The sequence below is a fragment of the Ciconia boyciana genome, chromosome 8 (assembly GCF_034638445.1).
Source record: "Ciconia boyciana chromosome 8, ASM3463844v1, whole genome shotgun sequence".
Lineage (NCBI taxonomy): Eukaryota > Metazoa > Chordata > Aves > Ciconiiformes > Ciconiidae > Ciconia > Ciconia boyciana.
In genome coordinates this window covers 4,098,374-4,124,273 of record NC_132941.1, presented here as the reverse complement: position 1 = coordinate 4,124,273, position 25,900 = coordinate 4,098,374, and the positions used below count along the sequence as shown (strand labels likewise).

Below are 25,900 nucleotides of genomic sequence, written 5' to 3'. Positions count from 1 at the left end.
AAAAGAGGCTTTTCAGAGGTTGGTTTTAGGGCTATGAAGCAGAAAAAATAGGTTTCCAAATAAAAGGAAAGTGGGTCTGACTGATTTCAGTGACACCATCTGGAATCCAGAACATCTGCGTCGGAGGGTCAGTTACGGTGAAGTCATGACACTCACATCATTTCTGACCAGTGCCCCAGGCCACGGCCCTGTATCCCACCCACAGCACCTTCTGGGGGCTTCTGGAGGATGCACTTTCATTGCAATCACTGAACAAAGCAACTTGTGTAAGCATCAGGGTTATTGGGTCTAGTCTCCCTTCTACCTTATTTGTATTAACAAGCTTGTTTCTTAAATATAAGGTGAGGGAAAGAAACCCCATGTCTGCAGCACAAGGCAAAATACAATTGACAAGGAGTTTCTCTAAAAGCTTTTTTTAAGAAAAAAACATTGACTTTTCTGACAGTGCATGCAATTTGTTTTTTCAGACTCTGGAAACAATGGACACAGGAAAACCTTTTCTGCAGGCTTATTTCATTGACCTGGAAGGTTGTATAAAAACACTCCGATACTATGCTGGATGGGCTGATAAAATTCAGGGCAGAACTATCCCAGTGGGTAAGTTCCTTCAGACCCAGTTTCAGAGCTGGGATGGGATCAGGGAGGGAGGCCTGCTGGGAGGGAGATGCATGGAAAGGCTGGTTTCTGAAAACCTGCAAAAATAGCCTTGCATTTCCTTTCTATCTCAGGATGCATTTTAAGTAAACGTGTTTCAAGATTTAAACTAATGGGAGAACAATGTGAATGCCTGGATAAATCTCTGGAAAATAATGCATGGACTCTTTTGTGGCTTTTTTAACAGAGAAACCTTTTTGGTTTTAAAGTCAGACTAATTCTTAAAGAAAAAACCCCACACATTATAGGGGAGTTTATTCATTAGGTATCACTGAAATGAATTAAGATGCCAGAGAGTGGAAGGATAGAGGTTTCTAGGCAGAACTGTATGAAGGCAGCAGAGCTTGTGCTGTCCTAGACGCCACAGGGATGTGGCAGAGAGTTGATGTGGAATCCACCAGTGCCTTGCACCTGCTGACATTCCTGCATCCCTGACAGTGCTGACTCACAGATGTTTAGAGAGATCACATAGTGCTTTTTCTTAACTTTTATTAAAGAGAAGGTTTGAGATGTTGACTCTTCTCAGGAGCCAAAGCACTGAGGTCTTGGAGGGGCCCTGTCAAGTTTTCTGACACTTGAAAGAGGTTTTTCAAAATGTTCCCTAGGCTGCAGAGCCAGAGCAGTCACACTGCACTGTTGTGGCAGGGTCAGAGAGAACACTTTGGCTCAGCTATATAAGTTCAAATATGGTTTTGGGGAGAACAAGTTAAGACAATGGATGTCCGTGTGGCACAATGAGTAATATGGTGTATTTTCAAAATCAGCCTGTTTTGTCCCTGCATGTGGGTGATCACTGAGGCTGTGTGAAGGACAGGCACTGCAGACAAAAATTAGTCACCAGAGGAAGAGCTCCGAAGGGCTGAACTAGTTCAGTCTATGCAGGCAGCAAAGGGAGCGATGTCAGTCATATAAACTGAGATCTGTCACCCTTGTTCAGAGTAACGTGAAGCTTTGCTTGCCTGGACACTGCTGGTTGGTCCTGATTTGAGATCACTTCCAAAAACTGTAATTAGAAATGTTCATGTTTTCTGTCAGATCTTCCCAATGAAACTAGGTTTTCGTCAATAATGAATTTGTAAGGAAAATGTCCTTCCTCCTTTTTCTTTGAAAGAGTAATAGCAGTATTTTAAGGTGAATGGTATTACTTTAATCCCAGAGTTTCATCTTTTTGTGATTTCTTACCAGAAGTGCAATTCCTGTTACACTGAATATGATTCTTGTTACAAAACGGGTTTAAAAACTCTCCCCCTCAGGAAACAAGTGCTTTGCTTCTTTCAGTGAGACACAATCTGAATGAAATTTGTGCTTGCTCTTCAGTGTGGTAGGGAGTTATCCTTCACCTTAGCCTCAACACAGGGAGACTGCAGAAGGAATTGAACTCCTGGTTTTAAAAGGCTCCACTGTGAACGTGAGCAGTGTTTGGCTTTTAAGCTAATACAAGACCTATTCTCAAACAGATCTTCATCTGCCTGGGGTGTCCCAGAGGCATGAGTTAAGATGAACAGATATAGGGTTCTTTGTCCAATATGGTTTTAGTTATGTCCCTAACCTGTTAGTGTGCAGTCATCTTACACTCTTTCTGTAGAAGCAAGGATTTTGACTGTTTTGTCTTCCTTTATTCTTTTGTCTTGCAGATGAAAATTTTGTCTGTTTCACCAGGCACGAACCGATGGGTGTCTGTGGAGCTATAACTCCAGTAAGTAGCAGTGATGGTGCCCTGCATCTCCCTTAGAACTGGAAGAAGTACATGTGCACTCCCCATCTTATACTGCAGCCATTTGCTTCCTAGTTAAGTACAGCTGTTCTGTAGGGAACTCCCATCTCAGTGGCCTGATGTAGTTTCTTGTTTTACCCCCATGCCAATTGCTCTTGGCAACACAAAGTCCTCTGCAATGGAAGGGTGGGTCTCCTAATCAGATGCTCTGTTCCTCTCTAAGGCTGACACCAGTCACCAGAGACCAGTCAGAGCTCTCTGACTCTTGCACTGCTGGGACAACCATCTTGTCATTACGTGTGCTAGCTTTTTGCTGCCTAGTGCTGATGCATACTTTCGAGTTTTAAATCATATCCATTATTAATAACGCCTGGCTGTTCTCTGAGCTTTCTGTGATTAAATCTCACTGAACAGAGTTTTCTTTTCCTTGAGGTCTCATTCTCTGCTGAGGGGACAGTGTGGCTAGTTCTTGGAATACCTCCAGTTTTAGTGTGTGTTGCTTGCTCTGTTTAAACAGACAGTCAGGAAGACTTTACAGCTACATGGGAGACATAGTTTATTCCTGTCTGGCTGTAAAATGCTTTGAATGTGGTATCCTACAGGCCGTGAGGCAAATGGTGATGTGCCAAGATTCTCTCTTTGGCTACTTGGATCAGTAAGAGTCCATGGAAGATTTTGACCTTTGGGATAAGGTTATAGGAGAGATTGAAAGAAATGCATGTGGAGTATTGGATTTGCTGGACCCTGGGAATACCAGGTCTGGACCAGTTCCAAAGATACCTGGAGAAATTTTGCTTTTTCCTTCAGCAGGACTGACCTTATATCCCTGGTGGTAAGATGGTAGGGTCTATTCAGCAAAGTCAAGGTGGCGCAAAGTGGGAGATGGTCAGTACTAGTTATCAGATGTTTGGCTTGATGACTTCTGCACAGCTTTTCTGGTTGAACAAGCAATGTGACTGCTTGTGAGCAACTAGAATTTGTGACTTAAGGTCAAAACATCAGGTTCCTCACATTGATCACCAGTTAAAAGGTATCTCCTGGTCACACTTCAGCCACCTTTGGCACTCAGCAATGCTTTTGGAAACTATCTCTTTAAAAGCCTACATGTAGGATGCTTTGGAGGGCCACTATAAGGGGACATAGTGGGACTTCTAGTATTTCAGGTTGACCCTACATCAGCAATAAATACAACAGAAAGTACAGAACCAAATTTGACTCAAGTTCAACACTGTGTTTGTGAAAAGGATGACTGGGGTCAACAAAACCACATCTGTCTTCAGTTTACTTAGAACAAATCCCCTTCAATTTTTTTTCCAGTTTGATCTCCAACACCAGCAGTCTGTGAGTTTGTATATTCCTACTTGATTTAAAGAGATTCTGTCCCTATTCTGCATATGTCTTCCTAGACCAATTAACAATCCTCCCTTTTTCCTGTGGCTTGACTATATTTAAACCAACATTCTTAGCAAGGGAAGTTCTTAGAAAGTGCAGCATATGACTGAGCTTTATCCCAAGGTGATGTCATGAGGCAGCCCTGGAGTCTTTTACTGTTACTTTCACCAGCCATTCTGCAATGGAAAGCTCCTAATGGAGTTGTGTCATGCTCTGACAGTGTGGAAAAGTAGTGTAGGTGTGGATGGCTCAAGCTGCAAAGTCAGGCCTTCAAGAAGGCTTAGGAGAAAAAGACAAATGGGCAAATCATGGGATGTGGCCATTGGAGAAGATCACTGAAACGAAACAGGTCTGGGAAAGATGGAGAGGCAAGTTGAAGAATAGCACATTAGACTAAATTCTGCTTTGTCTCAGAGCTGCTGGGTTAGAACAGAACTCTTCTCTTAAAAGCTACACTGCTAATTTATTTGCAAGTGTGAATTTGTGTATTCCTAACATATTTGGCTTCTTTGTTGATAGCCAAAGGCCCTTGGCTTGAGTCCTGACAAGAAGTCCCCTTACTGTTGGCCTGCTTCCACCATCCCTAAAGCAGCATTAATTATTTTTAATGAAGAAACCCTTTCTGCTGCCAAATGACCTTTCTGAGATTCAGTGTGAGCTAGATTTTCCACTTCTTGCTTAGGCTCCAAGATCTACAAATACACATGACCATGAAAGAGATTAGCACAGAGGAAACTGATGTGGACTGGTTCCTAATTCCAAATAAGAAAACTAATTGGAAAGGAGCAATTTGCAATTTGAAGGGAGTATAAGACCTCCCCTGGATTTCCATGACTGAACAATCCACTGCAGTTTCCTCGTTATAAACCTGGAACTCAATGATATTGTATAACTCCTAACTACTCAGCCAATACCTAACACAGAAAAATGAGGTTTTTTCGATGAGCAGTTGCATCCTGTAATTCCCCCACATAACGACGCTGTACAAAAGTGATGCATCAGGACACTGCCTCCAACACAATTTCTGTGAACAGCCAAGATCCTATACAAAGTGTGATCAAACTCCTGTAAAGAATGAGGTCACATCGTGCAGAGGTTTGTCCAACTTACAGGATTAGCTTGAGGACTGGCAGCAATATTTGGGATCTCAGGGGGAAATCAAGGAAGTTATACTGCGTAGTCCAAGCAAACACAGTATTGTAAGCAGCCGCTTCTCTTTGTGGCTGTCCTCCCAGTTGCTTCTTTCTCCCTGAGCTGTGTGAAGGTGGAGAAAATGCTGCGTGGAAGAGAGTAGGTGACTGTGCTGGGCTGATCTGACCAGCCTTGTCTTCTTGCAGTGGAACTTCCCGTTGCTGATGCTCATTTGGAAGATGGCACCAGCACTGTGCTGTGGGAACACTTTGGTTATTAAGCCAGCTGAACAAACTCCTCTCACATCGCTGTACATTGGCTCGTTGATCAAGGAGGTAAGGAAATCTGAACATCCTGTGTAGGTACTGTTCTTTCAAGATCATAAACAAGACTGTATTTTGAATTGGCTGTCTAGATTTTTAGGTTTTAAAGGTGTTAAAGCCTCACAGAGGAAAGTGAGAACAACCTCTGTCTTCAGTCTTTTCATACACAGGCCTTCATGACTGGCAGTGGCTAGCTGGAAGGTAGCAAAGATCACAAAACCTGTAGTTTTTTCTTCTTTCTCAGGAAGCTGCAGAGAGAAAAAATGGTGCTTTTATTCTTCTGCTTTGTCTTCCCCTCTCCTAAATGAGAGAAAGGCTACAGCTCAGTTTTATTAGACAATGGGACAAAAAAGAGTGTGATTAGACAGCAGTGTTGAGTTTGTACCATTTTTAAGTGGGATAATTCAACCAAGACAGAGTGCCATGGGAAACAATTCTTCATAATTTTTGCGGTTCATAGAACAATTTAGCTATGTCTGGCCTTTAAATCCAACTCAATACTGACATAAAGGGAATATCATAGGTTGGGATTTCAGAATTTTGGTTTAGGGCTTGTCAGGTAGGATCTCAGGTGCCCTCAGATCTATCAGTCATACAGAGGTGGTGGGAGGTGCACAGTACCTTCGAGGACTGGTCAGTACATCAGCTTCCTGTATCTACGTATGTTACTAATTGTGAGGAAAACTAAAAGGGTTGTAGATATGCTTTTGCCTCTCAGCTGGAAGAGTCTGTTCGTTAGGCTCAGTCTAATGATAATGATGATTTTGTCTGTTCTTGGCTTAGCCTGGGAGAAAATAGAAGGATGCCTTAATAATTGACACTTAAGGCTCCTCTGTCAGGAAAGGCAGTGCAAAAATACTACCAGTTAAGTATCTCCTGCAGTTAATTGATGTAATAAGATTACACAAGATGAGTGACCACAGGGTGCAGTTTTCATGACTTCTAGTTAGCCCTGCCACACCACTGCTTTTTTCACTCTGACATACAGCTCCCCAAACACAGGTGTAGCATTGCCCCCAAAAAGCTATTCAATTCTGATGAAATTAATTTTTTTAGCTGAAATTCTAAGCTGCCTGTTTCTTACAGTTGTCCTTCAAGGCAGAAGTGTAATTAGAGCAGAATAATTTTATTTGAAGATGCTCCTTTGTCCACCCAAAATTAGCTAAATTCTTTGCAGTTTTGCAGAAGAATAAGTTAAACTTTTTTCCCCTCATCTTTAAAAGGATGCAGAAGATGTTAACATACAAGCAAAGCTATGTGTTAGGTTCAATGAAATAATTTTGGGCCAACCAAAATATTTTGGCTTTAATTTTTGCTGAAAAACAGAAAAAACTTTTTGGCTCAGTGTGACCTGAACCAATTTTTTGTTTCCTTGTGGCTTTGCTGCTGACTCCAAACACCATTACTTGCACAGTTTGACATGCAGTATTTTCTTGAAAACTCATTAGCCAAGATGCAAACTCTATTAAACTCACTTTTATCATTGTCACGTCCATAGAAGAAATCAGACTGCCCCTCCAGTTTATGAAAAAAAAAAAAAAGAAAAAAAACCTCATGAAGATAATTTTTTGCAAGGTAGTACATGAGAAGGAGCAACTGCATTTATTGAGATTTTATATTAAAAAGCCACAAGAAATGAAGTGAATGCTTAATATCCTGCAATTCTGTTGTTACAAAATGCAGGGAAAACAACCTTGTGCAATCAGTAGTAGGGGAGGGCTAGCCTAGAAGAGCATAGTCCTTGAAACTCTTGTTTCAGGAAGTAAAAACAGACCAGTGAGTCCTGTACTTCTCCTCGCACTAGAATTTCACCTAAAGTTTTGCCATTTGTCTCTTTTGGCAAAATTACTAGTTGGCTAATCTAGGTTGTAAATGTGGTGGAAACTGGCATAAGTCTGTTACCATCTGCTCTTGTATTCCTGTTTTATTAGCCCCATCATCTAGTGAGGTTTTACTGACTTCTTAATCCCTCTGGCCCCTGAAGAACCACAAATGTCAACCTTTGTTCAAAACAAACTTTCATTCAGTTACCCCTTGGCTCCAGCTGCACAGCAGTAGCTGGGGGCTAAGTTTGGCCAGAAGACTCATTCTCTTTTGACTTGAAACTGGGATTCCTCCAAGAATTCTTACTGAAACTTGGCATTTCCTAAGCATGGCTGTTACTTTCACCCACATCTACTCCAGCTGGTAGCACACAGACATGTTACTGGAAAGTCTGGAAAACAGTGATGTATCTGGTATGGGCTCCTTGACTGCATCTTGCAATTTTTAATTGCAAGGAATATAGTGCAACTAATTCAAGCTTCCTGAGAACTGAACTGCAGCTCTCAGGAGTGCAGATCAGCTCCAGAGTGCTCAAAATCTCTCTTTACAGAGCTGTATTTAACCTCTGTTTTAGGTGGGTTTCCCTCCAGGTGTGGTGAACATTGTGCCAGGCTACGGCCCCACAGCCGGAGCTGCTATTTCTACCCATCACAGCATTGATAAAATTGCTTTTACTGGATCAACAAAGGTAGGTGATGGATTTCTTATAAAACACCTGCTGTTCATCTTTGCATTCTCTTCTAAAACTGCCATCCACGTAAGACTGGACCAATGAAATGTCAATGATTTCTGTAGGGCCAACACCATTTTCCATCACATTCCATGTGGCAGGATTTCTCAGAAGTGTTTGGGATTTGTCTAATTCAGGTCCTTGTGCTTGTGATAATCCCACATCTCTGTAAGCTGGGTTTTGCCAAACCACCACATTTCTGTAAGAACTGTAAGTAATAGATGCTCTGACATAAGGTAAGACAGTCTAGAGGAGAGGCTGGCAGTGACTTAACATCATGTCATTGATCTGATGGAGCTTCTGGGCAAATTTGCCTGCCAGTCCTGCCCTGCAAGCGTGTGCAACTGGAAAACATGTCAGTCAGAGTCCTGAACAATTCTTCCTCAGCTTTAGTTACCTCTGAGGAACTAGGACTTAAATAAAAACATGTCCCTGTGCCAAAGGCTTCCTCTGCTGACGTGGATGGGATTAACATTTGTGCTTCTTTTGAGACCTGCACAGTAAAGCACCTTCTATTCTTTTTTTTCCTGTAAATAGCTACAGCTGCCCTGCTTAGGAGAGGGGTGGAAGCGAGACCTCTGCACTGTCAGACACCTACAGCTGTCCTCTTCTGTACCTACATGGGGGAAAGGAGCGCATGGCTTGGCCTAGTCCACGGAATTGAACACAGCTGTGGCATGCAAACAAATTTGTTTCCAGTAATCACTGCTGCAAATTCTCAAACAAAAGCTTGCTTAGAAATGTGAATGTTTTTCCACGCGCTGCTCTAGATTTTTCTTGCAATATATACGCACCCCCTGAAGAGGGGCAGTGTCCAAAGAATGGAAATGCTGACACCAGTGGGTGCAGTTGAGGCAAATATAGTCTCTTCTCTTTTTATTTCCTTAAGTAACGTTATTCTTGCTGAGCATTTGCCGAATTCATCCATTCGTATGTCTATCTTCACAATTGCGGAGTGTAATCTAATTGCATGATGACAAATCACCATGAATGGTATTCTTGGTCGGTAAAGGTAACTCACGAAACACACAAAAGCTGCTGCATTTAACAACAGTACCATCTAGTGGCTTTGTGTACATGCTAACTGCTTTGCTTATCCCATAGGAGAAGGTGTGTTAAGTCTCTGTTTCTGTATAGGGATCATGGGAACAAACACAAACGCAATAAAGTAAAAGTTCACAATGAGCTTTTACTCTCTTGATAGTTGGTCTAATCTAGGAGTTTACCCAGATACATGCTTTCCTCCAAATCCTAGGTCAGAAACTTTTAGCCCAGATTAGATGCTGTCTGTATGAAAACAATAGAGCTTATAGACTCATCTGGCCCACATGGGTCTGTTTGGGTTTTTAATGAAAAAGGAGTATCCAATGGATTAAGGGCAGAAGGGAAATCTCAGCTGCTGGAGCCTGTAGGCAAAAAACTCCTGTAGACACTGTGCTTGTCTTCCTAATCCATGGGTGTGCAGGAAACACCGAGGGAGACAGATTCTTTGCTAATGCATGTGTAATTTAGAAGTGTTTTCTTCCCCCTCCACCCATCTGTGAGTTCAGCTGCATCTCTGCAGTATTTGCAGCATAATGCTACTGTTTCGGAGCCAGGAAGTGAAGCTAATTCAAAATACATTTTGACTTAGTTTTTAAGCCCTAGCTTGGGCTCAGTGCCAGCCTGGAAATACTGATCTTAAACTCCACAAAAATTTTCCCATCTAGATTTCTTGCTTTCCCTTAGTTTATTAACTTACTCCTCTTTGGCCAGCTAGCTTGTAGTAATGCCTCTTGCGAAGCTATGTGTATCTGCCGCAGGATGCATGACTTACTTCTGCTGTCTCTAGGACTAGGCTGCTGAGTGACTAGAGATGATCTGTACTGCTAGATTCAGGAGCCTTGCTCGAGTTACAAAGGCAAACTATGAGAAATGCAGACCTGTAACTGCCAGCCACAGTTGGCAGAAATGAAGCCAACTGCTTTCCTTGCTCACAGCTCCACTCCAGGGCAACAGTATTTTTAGGCAGAAATTAAGTTAAGATTGCTGTGTGCAAAGGTAAAATACAAGAAAACCAGTTACAAAATGAGGAAATTCAAATATAAGGTCACACTTAAAATAACCTGCCTTAACAATTGAAGCTCCCAAATAGTTTTAATTCATACTTTTTCTAACAAAATTAGATTACTAAATGGTTCTGATGCTTGATTTATGCTCTTCTTGTGAGGAATTCCATTTTTTAAAACAGAAAGAGAAATTGCTGTTTTGGTGTTACCAGTGTAAAAAAGAAATAGCGCAGTCAGTCAGAATTTGGGGAAAACAGTTGATATGAAACAATTTTTCTGTGGGCGGAAAAACCCTTAGTTTGACATTACTTTGATTAAATTCTGGAAGGAGAGTAAATCCTTCCCTTCAGGAGAGTGTGGCCAAATAAATTCCACCAGATGGTCAGAGCACGTTCCTGGGCAGAAAGTGCCACAGCAGAGCTAGACAGAGTTTGTCTGTTGACATCCTCAGGTATTGCCTTGGAAGGAACATGTCTCAGCTACTCTTGTGTGTGGTGCAGCTCAGCCTAAACTGTCAGAAAGAAGTAGTTTTCTCCTAAATGTCAAAATCTCTACATGGCTTTCTGGTATGGGAATGGTAACAGATAGGAACAGTGAGTTCTCATCATTGCCTTGGCAAGATCTACTCTAAGAAGTTGAATTCCCTATTTTTAAAAGTAGAACTCATAAACCTTGGAGCCCCATTGACTGCCAGTGTTGCTCAGTAGCTTGCACTGGGTGGGAAATGCCTTGTTCTGCAGCTCCGGGTAGCAGAAAACTTCAGGATACAGTTCCTGTAGCTCTCTCACATAGCCCACCCTTTCAGATCTGCCTAAACCAGACATTAATTCTGGGGTTGGTTTTGACCCAACACATCACAGCAGTAGGAGACTCAAATAATTTAAGAACGTTATCCCCGACTTCTACCTGCTTCAGCCACCCACCAGGCTCTTCTACCCATTTTAGTATCACACTTGACACGCTGAGTTAAGACTTTCAGGGGAAACGGCTCATGTCCTCTTTGTGTCTCAATGCTACAGGTTGGAAAACTGATCAAGGAAGCTGCTTCTAAAAGCAACCTCAAAAGGGTGACATTAGAGCTTGGAGGGAAAAACCCCTGCATTGTGTGTGCAGATGCAGACCGTAAGTATTGGCTGCTGTGTTTATTTGCTGTAAGATGCTATGAGTGTAGTACTTTTGTGTGCCTCTGCTGTCCTTTGGCAGCTAGCAGGGCTGGTGTTTGCCACTACATCCACCCCAAAGGCTGGAGGAAACCCCTGTCCAAGAGCAGGGTGCAGTTCTGTTTCACTGGAGCTCTTGCCCAGCACGAGGACCATTCCCATTGCAAATGAGCAGACCATTATACTGTTGCCTTCCCTGGGGATGGCTGCAGTTGCAGATAAATCTTGCATTTGTGTTTCTGCTGTTGTGGTGCCTTCTTTTTGGTTGGCGGTACTGCAGAGCCTGAGCCAAGCAGTGGGGAAAGCAGTTTTCTAAAATGCAGCCCCTCTGCAGGCGTTCCTGTGACAGGAGAGTTTTGTAGGACCTGATCTAATCCAGCCTTCATCTCTATCCTGGGGTTCTGCAGGACTCATTTCTCATGTTCTGTTGTGACTTTGTTGCATTAGTGAGTAGCGCTAGGAGATACGCGTAACCTGTGACCACCAAAGTGGTTAGAAAATCCTATTTGGCTTGGGGAAAATACTCTCTGCTCTCCTGCACAGCACAGCAGAGGTTGAAAGGCAGAGGTATTTGTGCCATCTGCTAACAGCGAGCATTGCAAGGACCTGGTCTGAGCTGTCTGTACAACAGAAGGGCATGCTGCCTTCTAAACAATCACTACTGAAACTAGTCTTCAGAAACCAATGCACCGTATCTAGGAATCCACATCTGAATTCCCACAGTGAGAAAACCTGGTTGCTGCCCTCAGTGAGTCCTTGTGGAAGAAAGTATCAGGGGCTATGGCAGACTAGACCTTGAGACAAAAGGCAGGAAGGGGGGTGGAAATAAGAAGAGATCTGGTTTGGGGGCAGTGTGAGGTCTTGTGAGTGCCTTCAATGGGTGTGGACCATTGTCAGCATTCTTTAAGGAGGCTTTCAAAAGAGAAAGGAAAAAACAAGTCTGGAAACACTGGAAGGCTGAAACTGTGCATGTGGTAACACTTTTCCCTCCTGGGCCGTGTTGCAGTGGATTTGGCAGTGGAATGTGCCCATCAAGGCGTGTTCTTCAATCAAGGGCAGTGCTGCACGGCTGCCTCGCGAGTGTTTGTGGAGGAGCAGATCTATCCGGAGTTTGTCAAGCGCAGCGTGGAGTATGCCAAGAAGCGACTCGTTGGAGACCCCTTTGATGCCAGAACTGAACAAGGGCCCCAGGTAACTGTGTGCCTGAGAACAGTTGTTTGGTTTTTGGTTGTGTTTTTGTTTAATTTTCCTTGTGTAAATATTATCCTTGCGAATACGGTCCCAGCAGAAGCGCCGAGGGGTGAGTAATGTATCATGCCTTTATTTTGCTCTCCATTTTAAATACCAATTAATCACAACTGTTGAAACGTTATGTTGTAATTTTTTTAAACACAAATGTATTTAATTCAGTTCTTATCCAGCTTTATGGAAGGGGCTGTCTTCCTGGTACAGTAATACAAAGCATGTTGCAGCGAGCAATGGCAATGCACAGAAGAGTGCAGCTGCAGAAACGGCCATTCAGCTACTTGGCTGTGTTGGTGATGACAAGTAGTTAGAGCCCAGGGACTCCTGAGTCCCCACTTTCCCTCTCCTCCTTTGCCCCCTTTCTGATCCTCTGGAGAAGTTTCAGCTGAATTAGGAGGAAGAACCACGCCAAGCTGCTGTCATGACCAGCCTCGTCAATGCTCCCAGAGCCTTCCTCTTATTTTTTTCCTTCCAAAGCAATCTGAGCTCTGGAGGAAGATGATCCTTGGGTCAGATCTTCTAACAGGGCCACTGTTTGCTACCAAAATAAAGGGGGAATCCCAGAAATCTGTAGCCTAGGCCTCTTGTTCTCAGTACTGCACTGTGAGTTTTTCTTCCTTGATGCTATATAGGATCCCTCAGAGAAGGGATGACTGTGGGGACATCTGCCTCCCCTTGTCTGGATCTATGCCCATTTACACATGATCCATGCATGGCAAAACCTCGTTGCATGTCCTCATGCATGGGGAATAAGATGATGTGCATTTCCTGTTCATGCTGGGGCTGCATCTGTCCCAGTAACTTACCTAGAAAGAGATTTCAAACTACTCAGCAATCTTAGGAAAATAATCCTATGCTGGAACTTGCTTCAGCAGAGATGAGCTGACCCTCAAACCATTTCAGGGTCTGCTCTTACCTTCTGCTAGGGGCTCTCAACTTTCCAGGTTGGTTGGTTTGTTTGTTTTAATATAATATCATCCTAAACCTTATCCAGCAGTAGCAGTAAGTGAGCTGCATTTATAGTCAGTCCCGTCTGGACCATGTTCACCTGGCTGCTCGGACTGAGACCATTGATTTCATGAGAACAGACCCTGAAATTATAGGGTGTAGTTGTGAGGTTTTAAAGGGTGAAACACTCTGCAGTGAGCAGAACATGTAGAACTGGGCTGCTTATTTCAGTTCATCCATGCTCCCAGCTCTTGCTAGGCTGTCATAGCACTTCCCAGTGAGCACTATGGCAGAGCACCATGTTCTGGTAGCACTACGGTGGCTTAAGGGAGACTCTTTGCATACTGAGCTGTAATTAAGGGTAACAGTAAGTTGGAATAGCAGCGTCTGGTCAGATTTTAAATATGGCCCATCTGTCCTCTTTCCCTGTTCTGGTTTACCTGTTACACTTGTAACTAGGAGAGATAGCACACCCACACACACACCTGAACTTCTCTGCATGCAACTGTCAAGCCCAAGATGGGAAGGTGTTGAGAGAGTGGGAGGAAACTGTTAATCCCAAAGCTTTCATGTGGCTGCCAGTGCAAAGGAACAGCCACTTCCTCTGCAGCTATGGTTGCTCGCTCTCTGGAGCCTATGATGTAAGATGCAACACACAAATTCAAGCAGAAGAGAGAAATGATGCAGTGTCACCAGGGCTTAAAATACCTCCAAAAGCAGCAAAGATTCACACCTGCCCACAAGTTACTGTTCAAATGTGAAGCTTCCAGATCAAATTTTTCCTCTGTTCCTCAAGTAACCTGCTCTGTTGTGAGGGTTTTTTTTATCTTGAACTGATGGGTAAGGCAAGAATCACCAGGAAAAATAATCTTTCTTCTTCTTCTTCATCTCTGCCTGTCAGGCCTCAGTTTCTTCAGATCTAGGTCGTTGCCTTCATTCTTCTTCTGTGTGAGTCAGGGTGAACATACACAACAACATTACAAAAATGGCTACATGCTGCTGTGTAGACCCCATTCTGGGATGATCACTGACTTAGAAGCCAGCAGTGGGAAGGAGTTGGAGCCAGCCTTTAGGCTGACAGTGGTTGTAGCCCATGATCTTTTTGGTCTTACATCAGCTCCAAGTGCTTGTAGCCAGACAACAGGACCTGCAACTTATAAAGAGTTCAGGAAGTCTAAAATAGGAGAGCTTCTGCAGTCCAGACTTTGAGCTAGTACTCTGTGAAACCAAGCTGCACCATGCCTGAGCATAGTGCTCTAAATAGCTGCTGAGACAACCTGGTGCAGGACAGCATGGGGTGACAGACAGTACTGTTCCACAAGAACTTAAAGTTGATGTAAGCTAGTCCTGGAAAAGTGGTTCTGTCTGCAGCTGTTTGTTCCTTTATTGCACTGCACTTATGAACTAGATTGGGGAACTGGCTGATTCAGGTCTAATCCAGCCTTTTTGGAAGTGAGGAAGAAAGGTTTTAGTCAGGTCAGTTCCCTGATGTGGATTACTGTGCACTGGCATGGATGCTCGTGGCATGGGTGTGGGGAAAAGATTGTGTCAGCTGCAGTATTGGGTTATGCTGATACAAACTGCACTGCTCTGATCAAAATTAGGTCAAATTTAAACAGTATTAAATTTAAACAGAAATGAGGCATGCTTCTGGTGAGTCTTCTCCAAAACTCACATGTGTCTGACTCTGTTGGCTGGCTGGAATTCAAAGGACACCACAAGAAACCTGAGGGGTGATCAGGGCTGTTTGAGTAGAGTGCCAACCTCAAATGCAGACCAAGGGCATTTTTAAACTTTGGATTCCTGTGAGCTGTATCATAGGAAGTAATAAAGTAAATCTGCACAGATGGCAAACTGGTTAACCAGTGCATTATACAATTGTGAACAGCAGACTGCATTAGATGAGACTAACGTCCTGGTGGACTAGAACAGGGATTAGATTAGAACAAGGCTAGACTAGTTTTGTTACCGTAGAACCCCAAATACTGGGATTTGTTGACTATAAGGCCTGGTCTACAGGAAGGAAATAAGCGCTAAGGCTGCCTCATGGCAGTTGCTAGCCAGAAGTTTTTCAGCTCAAAACCTATTGTTTGATTTTTAAGAGGATGAATATTTTCCTTAGATGTTTGTGTACTTTTGGATTAAAGCGTGAAAGTAAAACATGTAAGTAGAAAGAGTATGTGTCCAACAGTCAGTTGGACACCATTGTGGCTTTATTCTGTAGGATTACAAATGCTAGGTTTGGAAAAGGAAAAACTGCTCCTTGCAGTCTTGACTTAAATGAAGCAAGATATGAAGATTTGGGGGTTCTCAGATTTTCAGCATTGCAGTGATCCTTAGAAGCCTTCTCTTTTGAATTAGATGGACAAATAGTAGAATTTGCTCTAGCAGATCATGTGTTTTTAATAGAAGTCAATGCTTGAACCATAAATAATAGTGGAGTAGGGGACAGAATTTAAACAAGCCTTGCAAGCTCTAGTTACAATGACAAACAGTTCCACCCTTGCATGTAATTTTTACAAATGTTTTCTTTCCCCAGTGTCTTTTCATCTAACTATAGTTTGCCTTGCAACAAGTTACAGCTGTATAAATATCCTTGTTTTGTTTTCTGTGATGTGAAGTGGATGAACTGGATTGGTCTGGATCACAGACATGCCAGGATGGAAAGCACTTGCAGATATTTTCAAATTATTTACATTTGGCAGCTAAGCAACCAGACAAATAGACAATATGTATGACACCTGCCAAACTTACTATGTGACACTCTGTATGCTACATGAGGGCACATTTCCTTGTGCAGTAGCATCTATCAAGTGTTTTCTTGGGTAGCATCTTAACGCATGAGAGAACATGACCACTTAGTACAAGCTGTCCACGGTGCATGTGATACACACATCTGTGTGGCAGGAGATAAGCTGCTTTCTGTTTTTGCTGTGTACCACAAGTACCCCAAGGACACCCTCCTGAAGCTTTGATACTTGTCTAAAAGCATGAAAACTTGGATTGCATGTGGCCAGGATTAACTAGGGACAGGATATAGTCTGTAATCTGGAGGAGTCGAGTGTGGAACGCTCCATGTAAACAGTCCCAACTGGCAACTGGCCCTGCTGAAATTAAAACAGATGTCTAGGGAGGGGTATTGAACCAGTACAAGCATCTGGGGATACCTGGCATTCAGAATAACCTCCCAGGCTGCCAGGGCACCTTGAACCAGTGGGTGGAGTCTTTTACTTAATCACCTCAATGAATTTGTCAAGGTTTTTGTTAGTTTTACTTTTTTTTAACATCTCCGTAAGTCTTTTACCATCTGCAGTGTGCTGTGATGAGATGTTTCATTGCTTAATTATGTATCATGCAAATAGCCACATCTGTTTGTTTGAAACCTGACAATACCTGCAGTACACTGTTGCACATGGAGCACAAAAGAAGGACCAGTACTGATCAGAAGTGCTGTGGGCTTCTGCACCTCTTCCAGCATGTGACCCACTGTGCTTGTGGACTACATGATGTCTCCTCCAAGTCTTGGTGCAGGGCTGCACAACTGTGTGACTTCAGTGTCCTGTAACTGCACTGGTCTTTCCCCATCTCTACTGAAACCCCTAGTTTAAAGGCTAGTAACACAACAGTACTCCCTCTTTGAGATTACTGCATATTTAGGTGTGGGTGGGGAGGAGTTAGACAAGGTTGGTAGTTAAAAGTGAGGATATGGCTCCCTGTCCAGAGAACCTAAAAATGCTGGGATGGTACTAGTCTCTAAGATCCATGAAAGGTGATTCTGATTTTAAAAGTATGGCTTCAGTGCAGTAGTTGTTCTGAAGTCAAGCCACTAATAGGGCTTATCTTTGAGGCTGTTCATATAGCGTGCATGTGTGGAAAGAGATGGAGGCAGAGCTCGCTGGGTTCTTCCAGCTGGGGACAGATAGCTGCAGGTGAAGCTGCATATTACAACAAAGTCGACTTAATAGTTTATATACCCTGATTCTCCTCCCCTTGCACTGATCCTGTTGCTGGTCAGATCCCTTGCTGAGCTGACTGAGGTTGCTAGCCCAGCAAAACCCATCTCAAGCTGTTCTCATGGTGCTCCTGAGCTAAATCAGTGCATGGAGAAAGGTCAATAAGTCCCAGAGCTGGAGTGAGGTGAGCCGTGGGAGTGCGTATCCAGGATGCGGAGGAAGAAAGAGTGGGGAGACCCCCTCCATGCGGCAGCAAACTATTAGATCAGATTAAACTATTACATGTAACTTCACCTTCTGTTTTCTGTGGCTCAGGGCTATGTCCACGTCCTGTCTTTCAGCCTGCTTATTGCCTGATTGCTATATCATAGAATGAGACGTAAACTTACCCGGTTTGACAGTGCCCTGCAAATGTACCCCTGGGCCATATACCATGACTCCAGTCTCTGGAACAGTGATAATAAAGATGCTGCTGTTTCTTTTCCTTTTGTGTCTGACAGATTGACCAAAAACAGTTTGATAAAATCCTGGAGCTGATAGAAAGTGGGAAGAAAGAAGGGGCTAAGCTGGAGTGTGGAGGTCTTGCCATTGAAGACAGAGGCCTGTTTATAAAACCCACTGTGTTTTCGGAGGTCACTGACAACATGCGTATCGCCAAAGAAGAGGTACAGTACAAGTTACCTGAACCTTTATATGCATTTACTACAATAAATGGGAAAGAAAAGAGGTATGAAGTGGTTTGAAGTGAAAACCTGAGAGGGGAATAGAATTTTCACTTATTTCACTTATTCCAGTGTCCTAACAACTGCCTAATGCTGAAATCCATTCTACTAATGAAGTATGTGGAAGGTGAGCCTCAATTTGGAGTGTATGGGCATGTGGGGGGGAACTGTGAGAGGGGAAGGGCGAGAGCAGAACACGAAAAAAACTGTCAACATATTTTAGCAGCAATTTTTGTGCAATTAATAGGTGTCTGTTTGCCAGCCCTTTCTAATGCCTTGCTGCTTTCCCCCATTTTGTTTGGCTTTCCAAAAGGGAAGTAGCCCTGTGAGTGTACTCACTGGACAATAACAAACCCAGATAAAACATAGTAGATAATACTACCCTAAAGCTTTTGGGTCTCATTTCAGGAGAACTTGATGTAATGCAAAATACAAGCACATGCCTTACCTAGATACAGCTGCTATAAATGCTGCTTCTGAATAAGAAATAGTGGTGATGGAGGGGTTTCTGTCTGAATTATTTATTTTAAATATAAATAACTGACTAAAAATAACTGAAACTGTGGCAGGCTGGAGCAATTCTACGTATTCTTTGCCCTGAAGTTTAAAGGTTTTCTGAAGACAGTTAAGCTCTCCCACTCTACGCAGAGGGATGACTGTACATGCCATGTGTTCTTACGCACCTCCTACTGAATGGACTTGAATTTGCTCAGCTGTGGTACCTGCTGATTCAAAGTGACAGAGGACAATATAATGTGTGTTCTTGCTCTGCTACTTTGTAAAAAAGGAGTTGCTTTATTGCAGAAAGGTGGGACAAGAACTCTGGGACCTGAAGCTGGTGAGGAGGGAAGGAATGGCCCTGCTATAGTGCCGCTGAAGAGCTTTTCTCAAGTAGCCTTAACATCTGAAATAATCCCAGATTCCGTTCTCATGGTGAAATCCCCTGAGGCTGACCATTTTTTTCCTATATGAAAACATGGTCGAAGCCAGCAAAGTGCAGATCTAATACTCTGGCTTTCATTATTCATATGCAGAAAAATTGAACAAGCTGCATGTGATTAGATCCTGTGATATTCCTTTGAAATAGAAGTTAATCTACTTTTCATCATGTTCCCCAATGGAAAATAAGTAGCTGCCAAAGTCTAACTGGCACTTGTATTTTATAGTTTAGCCTAGTGCTTTTTATGGGGCTGCTTACTGTTCACTCCTGGCAAAATGTTTAGATGTCTCAGATCTGCCACAGAATCTCTAAGGGACCTGGGAAAGATATCAGTCAGTCTGGGCATGAGTTACATTCTAAAAATAGAGGGAATAAGACCTGAAAATCCCATGATGGGCCTTTTTTTAATGAACTGACTGCAAATCCCAAGTCATGATTCATGAAGCTTACCCAGTTTCATTCATTTGCAGTTTTGTTGCAAATGCACGTTCATCCTTTGCCTAGGATCAAGGCTCCAGTTAAGTACCTGGATCTCCCAAAATGAAGAAATTTAGAAACGCTTGTCTGAGCCTAAGGGCCAGGCAAACTGCTTGCCCTGGCCCTCAAGGTGGCACAAGTGAGATTGTATCTCACCTTTGCTGGGGGTTTATTGTACTGCAAGACCATGCAGGCCAGAAAAGGGCCCCACCTTTGATACTGTACTTGATGAGAGACTCCATCCCAGAAGTTGGGAAGTATTGTGTATGTCGGCTGCCTTTATACTGGCAACTTGGGAAGCTAAGTTTGTGGTCAAACACATATGTGGTAAATGCACTGCATGCAAATAAACTGCATACCATGACAAAATCAGAGTTAAAACCAAGGAAGAAAACTTGCAATCCCTGAAATATATTAATTACTTCTTGAGTGGAGAGTCGTAAATGGAGTAAGGATGAATCATTTGAAACTTGTCCAGATCTAACTCTGCTTATTTTGATTGTTATAGATGATCCGTTAGTTGTTGGATCTTGGCGTATATTAACTACTATAGCACATCACTGTACTTCCTTTGAAGTCAATTTAATTAGTTTTTAAGAGACACTATCAGTGACTTCTAGAAGGCTAGGATATAACATTTTAAGTATAGTATCCAAACAAAGCATCTGATTCTGATTACTTCAAAATTACCATGATTAGCAAAGCTTTCCTGTACTAATGTTTAATTGATATGTGCAGATTTTTGGGCCAGTTCAGCCAATTATGAAGTTCAAGAGTATAGAAGAAGTCATAAGAAGAGCCAACAGTACCGAGTATGGACTTACGGCTGCAGTGTTCACAAAGAATCTGGACAGAGCATTAATGCTAGCTTCTGCATTGCAATCGGGAACTGTCTGGTAAGTAGTGTGGGACCTGAGTGTGGGCTGGGATTTTGTTTCCTCGGAGGGGAGAGGGATATATGATTTGGAATCATGTGTAAGTGCTGGAGGTAAGATGTCTTTGTAGTCTGTTTAATTCTTGATATTCTGCTCAGAAGCAACATCCATTCATCAAAATAAGGTGGTGAGGACCAGACAGCCTGGTGAGAAATGGACTGTTTGTTCATTCAGTCGATGTAGTTCGTCATCTGGAAAACTCTGAAAATGTAGGGGTTGTAGTAAGTTCCACCAGACATGATGCCTTTCAAAATCCTGTATGTAGAAAAAAGCAATTCTTAGGATCTTTAGGTAGCATCAGATGGGGTCTTAGATGCACAAATCAGTATGGACAGTAGATGGCATCACACCACTGTCAGAAAGATAAATAGCTTTTTTTTGCTTACAAAATTTCTTATATTAGAATAATTTTAAAGATGGAATCCTGATTTTTTTTTCCCCACTAACGGTAGGAATTTAATCTGATGTCTGATTTTGATGCATACAGAGGATTGATTCCAAGAGTTGGCGCCAGAAAAATCTGCCTCTGAGTAATATTTACATAAAAATGGGATGTTGGGCTTTGAAGGATACATGTGCTGTACATACATGAAGGTGCAGTCCTACAGCACCAAGCCATACCTGTCTCTCTTCAGTCACTTGATCTTACTGAGATGCTGAGGAAGTATCTGCATTAGCTTTTTCTACCTAGTAGCTACAGAAGTGGGTCTAGCACTTTCATTTTACTGCGACAAAATTGTCTAATGCAGCCTAACTTTTGTCTATACCTGGAAGTGGACGGTGGGGCCTGCCTGTGAGCATTTAGACAGTTTTCTGAGTAAACATGTTCATTTCAGAATGTGCTTCATTAAACTAGGGAATAGGTTGGACTATTTATTTTAAGCACGGCTCTGAACACAGCATAAATTCCAGCTCTAGCATGAATGTCTTAGCCATTAGAGACTATGAAGTGAGATGTAGGTCAGACTGAGTACCACTCAGATGTTTTCTGTTTCTGTAGAAAAATAAGATTTTATTGCTAAAATCTGATTTCTCAAGTGAATGAACTGCATAAAGAGAAAACTGACAGCCTTTTTTGTATTGTTGTTGTTGTCATCATCTTGCTTCTCCTTGGTATTGAATTGTCTTTTTACAATTGATGTTTTTATTGTAGGATCAACTGTTACAACGCGCTCTATGCACAGGCTCCTTTTGGTGGCTTTAAAATGTCAGGCAACGGCAGAGAACTGTAAGTTTTGATCAATATTTCATTTATATGTGGATGGTGAATGCAATAACAATTGTGACTCTGTGAAAATATTGTTGAATTTGCTTTTAAACTATCAGGCTTGTAGTATGCTGCACAGGGAGGTGCTCAGCCAGTACAGCGTGGATGTAAAGCACAGATGTGAGAACACGAGCGGTGCCTTCAGGAGTACCTTCATCTGCTTTATAAGCTCTTAATAACTCCAGTTCAGTCAATTCCACTTGCAAGCATTTTTCCTTACTAGTTAGATTTTTAGATCAAGGGAGAAGTATGGCACCTTGGCTCGGGACACTGGTATCCACCTCAAACCTCCTCCATCTTTATATGGTGGTATCTGGGCCTCCCTTGACTGCTGTATCATTGCTCCTAGTTGGACCTCTTCCCACCTCTAACTCTCTAATGTTGGAGCTAGAACAACAAGGAATGATCTCCAAGATTCTACCTCCCACCTTCCAAGCTTGCTACTAAATTGCAGAAGGACCCTCTATCCCTTTTCCCCAGCCTGAACTGTTGCAGCATGGCTACCAGACATTCCAACTCTACTAACGCAGCAATTTTTAAACCGAGGTCACCCTATAAGTTAGAGGTAGAGCTGAGAAATTGACTTAAATCTTAATTTCCTTCATGTATAGGAGAGAGGCAGGTTTTATTACACCATTCAGAAGGCTCTTCAGAGGAATCTAATGCAGCTTTTCTTTCATAAGCCAGATTTATTTCCAGAAACCATTTCCAGTAGCTGTTCTGGTGCATCTGCTGCTCTGAGACATTCAGATGCCTCACTTGCTAAGCACAGCAAATGAATGGATCCTCAAATGGGACGTTTATATTGAGACCTTATGGTTTACTTTGCATGACTGCCTGGCTAATTAAAGGATGTCAGGGGCTTATCCCCTGGGCAAGGCATGGGAATGGAGCCAGTTTCCACCAACTAAGACATAATGCGGTGGTAGGGTGTGTCATCAGTATGCATTTCTGGAGCAACTGTGCCCTCTTGATTATATGGTATCTTGTAGATAGAAGCTTAATTTCAGTGAAAAAGTAACTAATTACTGTCTAAGCACTGATAACTATGTTTATGTGGATGTTTCTTCTATGGGTTCTCACAATAGTACTTGGTTTTCACTAGGCAGAGAGTCACAAGGTGTCATCTTGTGGGCTACTGTGACCAGAAGCATTCCATGTTTCTTTACAACAGGGTGTAGTTGTGTGTACTTATGTGCCTGTACTTAGCGATTATTAGAAGTGGTGGGCCAAACTGATAGCTGGTGTAAGTTAGTTCAGATCTGGTTTTAATGGCCTGATGTAATCTACAGCAGCTGTTGATCAGTGGCTAAAATGCACTTGTGTAGAAATCTCTTATCTCAGGGAAGTACACATTAACATGCTACAATTGTTTGTCCCTTTCCTTCCTCTCTTTTTCAGTGGTGAATATGCTTTGGCAGAATATACTGAAGTGAAAACAGTCACCATTAAACTCTCCCAGAAGAGTCCATGAAAACAGAAGGCCTAAAATGCTGACACTCTGAATGTGACACATGGGGGATGTGTTCAGAGCAAGGGGGAGGGGAGGGGTAGGAAGGAAAATGGAAACACCTAACTTTATTCCTCTAGAAACACTGAATCTACTGGACTCCATTTTGTCAACTGGCTCTTCGAAAACTGATTTAACTGACCCTACTGGCAGCATAGCACACACTTGTACTGTACAAGTCCCCGGCTGTACATCTATCTGCTACCTGTGACTAAAATGCTGGTCAGTCACAGTGTTTGCAGGACATCTGCTTTCAAACTGTACCCCTGAAGGACGTGGACATCAATGGCATGGTAGAAAGACTTCTGGTACCATTAGCATGGACTGCTAAACACCTTCAGAGGCATATGGGTTTCACTTGGTATAAATGGACCTGAGTGGTAGGGCTAATACAACTTGACTGAAGTTGGCGGAGTTTGTGTGAAGACTGCAGCTGGAGTTTGGGATGGGAGTGCAAGCTTTCATAGAAGGATCTGTAAAGAAATTCTCTTTGAAAGAGCTATCTTGGTCTCTCTAAAGATACATGCATTCTCCGTATTGGTGATATTCTAGCCCTGAATGAGATTTATGGGAGTTTCCTAGAGGACTCCTTTGGGGCCAGTATTTCACCCAACAGAGCTAGACTTTAACATGTCCTTTGAACCTGATGTTTTGGTGTGCACACATTACACATGCTGCAAATGCAAGTTACTGACTTGCTAACCCTTCTGGCTCCAAATGAGTCACAATTGTATCTCAAACCTTCACTATAGCACTTTTTGCAAGAGGATTTTGCACTGTACTTACCGTGATGACACAGAGTTGAATGCTAAGCACGTAGCATGGTAGATAACCCACAGAAAACATCCCACGCCAGTCCTTCTGTTCTGGGGGAGGGAGCAGAAGAGCTGCAAGAAGCTGTCCTGCTCTCTCTTTCTCTGTAACTTTTCAGGCTGTGTGAACATCTCTTCATTTTTTGAGCCAGAGCTATTATTATGAGAGTAAAACTTATAAGCTCTTCTCACTGCTTCTTTACCCCGTATGAATGTAGCTTAAAATAAATTTCTGGAAGTACAGTGTGAAAAGGCAGGTGCTCCCAAGCACACACTGAGTGTTAAAGATGTGGGTGTACAAACCAGTTACCATGGAATAAGCTACGGCTGGACTTAAATGTGTCAGCAGCGTTGCAGTAATTGTCCTCGTGAGTGCTGTCGTCTTGTGGCAAGCACAGGGTAGGTGATCCTTCACTGAGGAATGAACTGCCTTGAATTGTCTCTTGCTTACATTTGTATAAGTATGCACGTGCATGAATAGCATCCATGGAGTAGCTGTCACACCAAGTTATGCTTTAGTATCTCCTGCAGTAACTTCTTTGCATGCCCAGACATTACTATGAGATTAATGACAAGCCACATCCTCTCTTCAGTTCCTGGGGTCACTACTTTCCCTCCTCCTCCTCTCGATTCTGTACTGGAGAACCACTGGCAAACGTACAGGAAGTTCCATGTCTGCAGGAGCTGGAAGTATGCAGGAGTTAGTGGTGTCAGCTTGTTAGGAAGTTTAGCTGATCTTGCTGGAATTGTCCTCTGAGAGCAAGCCAATAGAAGTTCCTTCTGGTATATCAACAGATCTTCATGGAGCACTGGTAAAGACTGCTGCTTGGAGTTTTCCAGATGTCAGGGCTTGAAGCAGAAACAGAGGTCTAACCTCTATTCTCTGATGCAAGCAAGGATTTAACCGGTACCTTCCTTTGCTCAGAGATACGCCCTGTCAGTAACAAGTTCTGTTGCATAACTGGACCTTTTTTTGGAGGGGGAAGGAAGGTGGGTGGCGATAAGTAAGGAAAAAGTTTGTATGAGCCTGAACTTCCTTATTAGTTAGTGAACATTGAAATTGCACTTCAACACTGCTTAACTTCTTAAATGACATACCTCCAACAGTTGTGTATAACTAGGTGCCTGTCCTCCCATGGATATGTGAGACAGGTAAATCTCCCCATCCAGTGAAGAAAATGTCCTCCCTTCCCCATGAAAGGCCAAATGGGAACATTGTAAATAAGTTTCTATTTTTGTAAAACACTTAGAGTGCAAACATCTTCTCAGACAAATATTTTACTTTTGCCTACTTGATGGTTTTCTAGGGCTGCAGTCAGACAGTAGGGAAGTAAGGCAAACAGTAAAAGGCTGGTTATCTTGATGTATCTCTGTATTAATTTTTGATAAAGTGGTTGAAACTGAAATCATCTGAAACTCTTAAAATCCTAGTATTCTGGCTTTATATGTATGATATATATTTCACCTCTTTTTTTCCCCTTATCAAGTTTTTAAAAAGTCAATGTATCTCTTATTGTATAAATCAGGGTTTGACTTTACACACTGAATTTTCTAAGTTATATAACACTAGACACTAACTTTAAAATAACCCCTTAGAGGGTATATATTCTTTCATTGCACAGTAAGGCTTTCATATGAAATACTACTTTTTTTTTAAAAAAGAAACCAACTATATTTATAAATTAGGATACAGTTAATCTAATGTATTTTTATAGCTAAGGTACATGAAAATGCTATGTTTAAACCTCATGTATATATTCAGACTATGGGTATCTTTTTGTAATAGTTCTTGTTCCTAATAAATGTTTAACTTTGTGAAATGATTTCTAAATGCTACATACTGGTATTGCTCAGAAAGGAAGGTGGGGAGCAGGAAAATTGTATTGCCTTTACTCGTTTTAACAGAGAACTAACTTGAATGCTTTTTTATTTACACTGATTAGTGCTTTAATCAGTGTAAAAGTACTGAAGGTAATTCCAACCCCTCAAATGCATGTGTTAAGACCCCTTCCATCAGCAAGCAACTTCCACTCAACTCAATCCGCCTGTCACTGTTTTTATTTCGCTCTGAATTTGGCCCATTGTGTCAATAAAAGTAAACACTGGAAAGGGTTA

The 25,900-nt window shown here is 42.4% G+C and overlaps 1 protein-coding gene across 2 annotated transcripts in view; it reads left to right on the top strand.

Annotated features, from left to right (window-relative positions):
• The window catches only part of ALDH1A3 (aldehyde dehydrogenase 1 family member A3), a 37,736-nt gene extending 11,836 nt beyond the window's left edge, over nt 1–25,900 (top strand). For both annotated transcript variants that reach the window (XM_072869319.1, XM_072869320.1), the window contains 10 exons: nt 468–597; nt 2,289–2,350; nt 5,098–5,226; nt 7,613–7,726; nt 10,836–10,938; nt 11,983–12,167; nt 17,623–17,787; nt 20,000–20,157; nt 21,350–21,424; nt 22,865–25,900. In XM_072869319.1, the coding sequence (XP_072725420.1) occupies nt 468–597; nt 2,289–2,350; nt 5,098–5,226; nt 7,613–7,726; nt 10,836–10,938; nt 11,983–12,167; nt 17,623–17,787; nt 20,000–20,157; nt 21,350–21,424; nt 22,865–22,937 (1,194 nt within the window). In that variant the 3' untranslated portion in view covers nt 22,938–25,900. The remainder of the gene's footprint in view (nt 1–467; nt 598–2,288; nt 2,351–5,097; nt 5,227–7,612; nt 7,727–10,835; nt 10,939–11,982; nt 12,168–17,622; nt 17,788–19,999; nt 20,158–21,349; nt 21,425–22,864) is intronic.